This window comes from Centropristis striata, chromosome 22, assembly GCF_030273125.1.
Source record: "Centropristis striata isolate RG_2023a ecotype Rhode Island chromosome 22, C.striata_1.0, whole genome shotgun sequence".
NCBI classification, from domain to species: Eukaryota; Metazoa; Chordata; class Actinopteri; order Perciformes; family Serranidae; genus Centropristis; species Centropristis striata.
Window position 1 is genome coordinate 30,077,207 of NC_081538.1, and position 7,809 is coordinate 30,085,015.

The 7,809-nt window shown below is 35.9% G+C and overlaps 1 protein-coding gene across 1 annotated transcript in view; it reads left to right on the forward strand.

The window, feature by feature from the left end:
- LOC131960672 (NLR family CARD domain-containing protein 3-like) overlaps positions 1-2,737 on the forward strand; it is a 40,409-nt gene extending 37,672 nt beyond the window's left edge. The window contains exons 8-10 of the mRNA XM_059325933.1: positions 46-219; positions 649-695; positions 1,766-2,737. Of these exons, the coding sequence (XP_059181916.1) occupies positions 46-219; positions 649-695; positions 1,766-2,337 (793 nt within the window). The 3' untranslated portion in view covers positions 2,338-2,737. The remainder of the gene's footprint in view (positions 1-45; positions 220-648; positions 696-1,765) is intronic.
- The last annotated feature ends 5,072 nt before the right edge of the window (positions 2,738-7,809 follow it).

The following is a 7,809-nucleotide window of genomic DNA, read 5'->3' on the forward strand; positions in this document are numbered from 1 at the left end:
TGTCTGTGTGTCTGTGTCTGTGTCTGTGTCTGTGTGTGTGTTCAGTCTGTCAGGCTGTATGATCTCAGAGGAAGGCTGTGTTTCTCTGGCCTCAGCTCTGACCTCCAACCCCTCCCATCTGAGAGAGCTGGACCTGAGCTACAATCATCCAGGAGATTCAGGAGAGAAGCTTCTGTCTGCTGGACTGAAGGATCCAAACTGGAAACTGGAGACTCTCAGGTATGGACAGACAGACAGGTGGACACTCTCAGGTCTGGAAAGACAGACAGGTGGTTGTTCTGAGGTATGGACAGACAGACAGGTGGACCCTGTCAGGTATAGACTAACAGACAGGTGGACGCTCTCAGGTATGGACAGACAGACAGGGACTCTCTCAGGTATGGACAGACAGAAAGGAGGACTATTTCTGTTATGGACAGGCAGGTGGACACTCTAAGGTATGGACAGACAGATGGACACTCTCAGTTGTGGACAGACAGACAGACAGGTGGACGCTCTCAGGTATGGACAGACAGACAGGTGGACTCTCTCAGGTGTGGACAGGTGGACAGACAACAGCTCTCAGTGTGTCTCTGTCTCTAACTGAGTGTCTCTGGTTGATGTTTAATGGTGATATGAAGTTGATTGTGACTGTGTCTCTTCCTGCAGGCTGGACCATGGTGGACAGCAGAGACTGAGACCTGGTCTGAGGAAGTGTGAGTGTGTTTCAGCTTCATTCATCAGAACTCAGCTGCACATGTTACAGCACATTTAGACTATTTCTTGACTGAAGTTGGATGATGAATTTCTCCAGAGTTTCAATCAGGATTCAGCTTCTGTTTTCAGTCAGTGTGGCTGGAAAGATGTTAGAATTCAATCAATCCATTTCAAATCCACCAATACAAAGAAAGTGAACACAGTGATTCAACAAAACTAATAAATACATTTCATTAAGAATGGAGCCAACAGAAAGTTGACTGTGTTTCTTCTTCTTTTGACTCTCACTGATTTTATACAAGAGTTTTGTTGCCTTCAGGTGCTGCTCGTAAACTTCACAAGTTTGACAGAAAAAAGTTCATGTGTTCCTTTAGTTTTCTTCTCTGAGTGTTTTTTTAAATAAACTAGTCCTACAAGTCATAAACAAAACAGGACATAATTAATGTGAAAAGAGGTTGAGAAGTTAAATAAAGTGAGTTGAGGTGGATTTACCTTCCAGTTCCTCCCTGACTGGGAGACCTGCGACCAGATGTACGACACATACGCACAAGAAAACAATGTGTTTGCGTATTTGTGTGTTTGCTTTTTTTGCATCTGGCCCCTGGTCGATGAAAACCACCTTAAAGCCAGTTGGTGGAGCCACAGCCCTCTGATATTCATTTAAAAATCCAGACTGTGGTGAAAGTTTTCTGTAGCAGTGGACAGTTTGACATTTGATGATCAAAGGTCTGAACTTTGTGCTGAATGTGACTCTTTGGTGGAGCTGATAACAGTTTAATGAAGCAGATGGTTCAGAGCTGCTTTGTGCTGCAGTGGAAGATGATGTGTCACTTTTATTAGTGAGACTTTATTCACTACATGTGTTTATTGATGTGGATCTCCATCAGCTGTCATCCTCGAGTCCACACGAGGAAAAACACACAATATTACTGACATGTTGACTCTCATGTTAACTTACTGTTACACTGTGAAACTTTGAGTGGTTTTCTTGCAGTTATTGTCAGTAAAGTTGTTAATAAATCAACAGATGATAACCTGCAGCTATTTTGTGTCTTGTTCTCTCCATCAGATGTCTGTGAACTGGAACTGGACACAAACACAGTAAACAGAAGACTCAAACTGTCTGACAGCAACAGGAAGGTGACACGTGTGGAGGAGGATCAGTCATATCCTGATCATCCAGACAGATTTTACTCCTTGCCTCAGCTGCTGTGTAGAACTGGTCTGACTGGTCGCTGTTACTGGGAGGTCAAGTGGACAGGAGGAGTTGAGATATCAGTGAGTTACAGAGGAATCAGGAGGAGAAAACGCAGTGAAGACTGTGTGTTTGGATGGAATGATCAGTCCTGGAGTCTGATCTGCTCTAATGGTCGTTACTCTGTCTGGCACAATCACAGTAACCCAGACCTCTCCTCCCCCCCCTCCCCCTCCTCCTCCTCCTCCTCCTCCTCCTCCTCTGGTAGAGTAGCAGTGTATGTGGACTGTCCTGCTGGCTCTCTGTCCTTCTACAGAGTCTCCTCTGACTCACTGATCCACCTCCACACCTTCAACACCACATTCACTGAACCTCTTTATCCTGGGTTTGGGTTTAGGTTCCTGCCACCTGGTTGCTCAGTGTCTCTGTGTCCTCTGCAGGTCTGAGAGTCTCTCCTGTGGACAGAAACTCTGCTGACTGAAATCAAAGTTCAGTCTGTTCACCATCACTCACACTCTGCACTGTGAAGCAGATCTGTCTCAGACTCAAACACAAAACATTCATTTGTCTGATTTCATCTCTTTGATGATCAACATGTTTCACTAGAAACACTTCCTGATGTGTAACATCTGCCTCCTCCCTGGTGCTGTGATTCAAAGTGACTCTGTGGGACACACTGTATAAACAATGTAAAGTGTATCTGTGTCCATGTACACATGCTGTAATAAACTTGTATTAAATTGTATGTGTTTTTATGGACGGTGCAGGAAGCTTTGTGAAGCTTTGAGGCTTCAGACTCAGCAGCAGCACAGTGACATCTGCTGGTTTATAAACCTCACAGCAGCGTAAATATTTACAAAAACTTTTTTTTTGTAACGTTTTTAAATCCAGTGTTTATAAACCTTATAGCAGCATTAATATTTACAAAAAATGTATATTTTAAGTAACATATATTAAATCCCACGTATTTTACTCTTACATGTCTTTTATAGTTTATTGATACATTTTGCACCCTTTGGACACCTTTGTGGCAAAAATATACATGCACAAATAAACTGATATTAAATCACCATACATCAATATTTTTTCTGCCTTTTTTCATAAATCTCTTAAACAACTTCAAACTTGCCCAAAACTACCAAACATTCAATAATATTCAGGATTTAAACCTTTAAAATGCCAGTTTATATATTTGAATTATTTCATAATTTCTCCTGAAAAAACAAAAAACAAAAATATTTTCAGGGAAAGGTCATAAAATGTAAAAATGACCCAAAATGCTAAAAAATATTTGTATTAGCCTGTTGATACATACAGTATTAGATTATCATCTGTTCAAAAATTAAAGAAAAACACTTTATTATATAATGTTACAAAAAAAAACCATCATATTAAAGTATGGCAAAGATTTTCAAAAGGTCATAAAATCTTAGAATGCCCCAAATGCTTTAGATGGTTTCATTTTAGTGCGTTGATAGATATGAAAGTGCTGTTTTTACAAAATTTACAGGAAGATACCATATTTTAGAATGTCCAAAAATAGAACAAAAAACAGCATAAATTTTAAGATGTTCAAAATTTGAGAAAAAAAGTCATACAATAGCTTGCCGAATTTTTTAGGGAAAAGTAACACAATTTTTAAATCCCCCTATACGCTCAAAATGGTCTTTTTATGGTCTTTTGATATGTGTAGTAGGGTGGCTTTTCCCGAAATCACAAAAAGAAATAAGACATTTTGAGATGTACGAGATTTGAACTCCCCAAGTGGTCCTATTGTGGTCTGTTGATACCTGTAGTAGGGTTCCTTTTCCCCAAATCGCAAAAAAAAAAACACCACATTTTGAGATGTCCAAAATTTGACAAGAAAGTCATACTATAGCATGTCTACATCAAGGTTATTATAGTTAACGAAAACTAACAAAATAACGAAAACTAAAATTGAAAAAAACATTTTCATTAACTGAAATAAAAATAAAAATAAGATTTTTTTTAAAAACGATAACTAACTGAAACTGTATTGTGAGGTTATAAAACTAACTAAAATTATAGTGAAAATGTCCTTAGTTTTCATCTTTGTCAACTTTTTTCATAAATTATTCAGTGTTTCTATTTCAACATGCAGGAACACATGGTAAATATGTTTACTGAGACTGGGATGTTTACACTCCAACCAAAATACAAAACACCCCGAACTGTAAGAGTTAATAACCTTATTGAGGCTAAGATGGATAAACCAAAGGAAATGAAGGCACATACCCATTACAAAAAAACTAAAACTAACACAAAAACTAATTAAAACTAAACTAAAACGAAGCATTTTCAAAAAAATAAAAACTAAACTAAAACTAGCAAACTCACTCTAAAAACTAACTAAAACTAACTGAATTTGAAAACAAAAATTCACAACGAAATTAAAACTAAAACTAATGAAAAATCCAAAACTATTATAACCTTGGTCTACATTTTTTGGGAAAAAGTCACTGAATTTTTAAGTGCCCAGATATTCTTAAAATTATGTTATTATGGTCTGTTGACACGTGAAGTAGGGTTGCTTTTCCTGAAATCACACCACATTTTGAGATGTCCACAATTTGTAAAAATAAAAAAATAAAAAAATAAAAAGAAAGTCATACTATAGCATGTTGAAATTTGTGGGGACCAAGTGACAAAACTTTTAAATGCCCTGATACTCTCAAAATGGTCTTATTATGGTCTGTTGATACGTGTGGCAGGGTGGCTTTTCCCAAAAGTCACAAAAAAAAAACAGATTTTGAGAGGTCCAAAATTTGAAAAAAAAATAGTCATACTATATAGCATGTCGTAATTTTTGGGGAAATAGTCACTAAATTTTTAAATGCCCCGATACTCTCAAAATGGTCTCATTATGGTCTGTTGATACCTGTAGTAGGGTTCCTTTTCCCCAAATCAGTAAAAAAAACACCACATTTTGAGAAGTCCAGAATTTGACAAAAAAGTCATACAATAGCATGTCAAAATTTGAGGAAAAAGTCACTGAATATTTAAATGCCACAATACTCTCAAAATGGTCTTATTATAATCTGTTGATATGCATAATAGGGTGTTTTTTCTCGAAATCACAAAAAAAACACATTTTGAGAATTCCAAATTTGAGAAAGATTTTTGGGAAAAAGTCGCAAAATTGTTAAATGTCCTAATACTCTCAAAATGGTCTTATTATAGCCTGTTGATACGTGTATTAGGGTGACTTTTTCCCAAATCACAAAAAAACACCAAATTTTGAGAGGTCCAAATTTGAGGAAAAAAAGTCATAGCATGTCAAAATTTTTGGGGAGAAAGCAACAACATTTTTTAATAGCCCTAATACTCTCAAAATGGTCCTACTATGGTCTGTCGATACATGTGGTAGGTTGGCTTTTCCCCAAATAACCAAAAAAACAGCACATTTTGAGATGTCCAAAATTTGACAAAAAAAGATACATATATCATGTCAAAATTTTGCGGAAAAAAGTCGCAACACTTTTAAATGCCCCAATACTTTCAAAATAGTCTCATCATAGTCTGTTGATACGTGTAGTAGGGTGGTTTTCACCAAAATCAGAAAAAAACACCACATTTTGATACATCCAAAATTTGACAAAAAGGTCATACCATAGCATGTCGAAATTTTGGGGCAAAAAGTGGCAAATTTTTTAAATGGCCCGATACTCTCAAAATTGTCCTATTATAGACTTTTGTAATCATTATTAATAAATAAAAAGTACCTGTGTGAACATTTATCTCACTACTAATGATGAAAACTGTCAGGAGGCTTTATTTTAATTCACTCTAGTTTTTATTTCCCTTCTTGTATAATATGACACTTCACGTCCCCAAACTGAACTCAGTCAGGTGACAGAAACAAATAACAACATCCTTACAGTGTTCAGACAGTGCCAGTAAAAAAAAGAAAAGAAAAACAGTTACAAGACACTGACTCTGTGGGACACACTGTATAAACAATGTAAAGTGTATCTGTGTCCATGTACACATGCTGTAATAAACGTGTATTAAATTGTATGTGTTTTTAGGGACGGTGCAGGAAGCTTTGTAAAGCTTTGAGGCTTCAGACTCAGCAGCAGCACAGTGACATCTGCTGGTTTATAAACCTCACAGCAGCTCTTAACCCTTATGCCTTCCTCATGCATTTTTGTACATTTTTTTCATTTGGCGATAATTTTAGTCTTATTACAGCTTGTGGCATGAATTTTTGCAAAAAAATTTTCTTTTTGCTAACGTTCTTGCATGTATTTTATACTGTACTGATGCATTTTGCACCTTCTGGACACCTTTGTGGAAAAAATGTAAACACACAAAAAAACTGCAATTAAATCACCATACATCAATATTTTTCTCTGCCTATTTTTCATAAATCTCTTAAACAACTTCAGACTTGTTCAAAACTACCAAACATTCAATAATTTTCAGGATTTTAACCTTTTACATGCCAGTTTTTATATTTGAATTATTTCATAATTTCTTCCCAAAAAATGACTTATTTTCCATATAATAAATTCTAGGGGGCTGGGGCTTTGGTGGTGATTAGAGTCTTGGATATGTCAAAGATTAGCAATAGAATTGATTAGATTGCATTAGTATTTATTTTGTAGTGCCAGATACTCACTCTGGACACCTTCGTGGACAAAAATGGCCTCATAGACTTCCATTTACACCACATTTTTTAATCTTACTCTCATTACGGTAAAAAAAACAAAAGCAAAAAAAAAAAAACTAGGGCTGCAATAACGATTATTTTCATTATCGATTAATCTGTCGATTATTTTAACGATTAATCGATTAGTTGTTTGGTCAATAAAATGTTGAAAAATATCAGTGTTTCCCAAACCACAAGATGGCATCCTCAAATCTCTTGTTTTGTCCACAAACCAAAGAGATATTCAGTTTATTGTCATAAAGGAACAAAGAAACCAGAAATATTCACATTGAAGAAGCTGAAATCAGAGAATTTGGACTTATTGTCTTTAAAAAAACTGCTCAAACCAGTTATCAGATTATCAAAATAGTTGACGATTAGTTTAATAATCTATTATTGTTCGCTTACTCGAATAATTGTTTAAGAACATTAGTGATATTTGACATTTTCAGTGTATTCCACCAAATTCAACCATTTTCCCATTGTAGGCTGATGCATGAAATTCTTGTCTTTTTGCCAGTTATATTATGGAGCTTTGTGACTACCAGGGGATGAGATGTGAGCTAGGCAAGATAATAACACTGACAACAGCAGCAGTGGCAACAACATGGTAGGAAAAATTATAATTTTGTATTATGAAACAGTGGAGCTAGCTTTAAGCTAGTTGTAAGGTAGTTTTGAGCTACTTTGAAGATATTTGTGCTAGTTTTAAGCTTGTTGTAAAGTAGTTTGATGCTATGTGTGACTCATCTGAGCTTGCAGTAATTTCAGTTAGTTGTAAGGTCGTTTTAAGCTGCTTCTAAGATATTTGTGCGCTCTGTAAACCAGTTGTGCTAGTTATATTCTACATTTGAATTAGTCAGGCTTCTACTAAGTTATGCTGGTTGTAAGCTCGTTTAAGATAGTTGTAAAATAGTTGATCTACCATTGAACGTTTGTTTACCATAGAAATCAATGAAGGGAATGTACTGCTGCAACACACAGTTAGCTGGTGAAGCTAGGTGAGTTATTTGTAAGCTAGTTTAATTCATTGGAAGGAAGTTTTAAGCTACTTTTAGGTTTCTTTTGTGGTATTTTTGTGTTGTAAACTAGTTGACCTAGATGTAAGTTACTTGAGCTAGTTTTAGGCTTTTTAAACTAGTTTTGGTGTTTTTTTGCTACGAGTGGGTTAGTTGAGCAAATACTAAGTTAGGCTAGTTTAAAATAGTTATGAAACAGTTAGTTGTTAAATAGTTGAGCTAGTTGT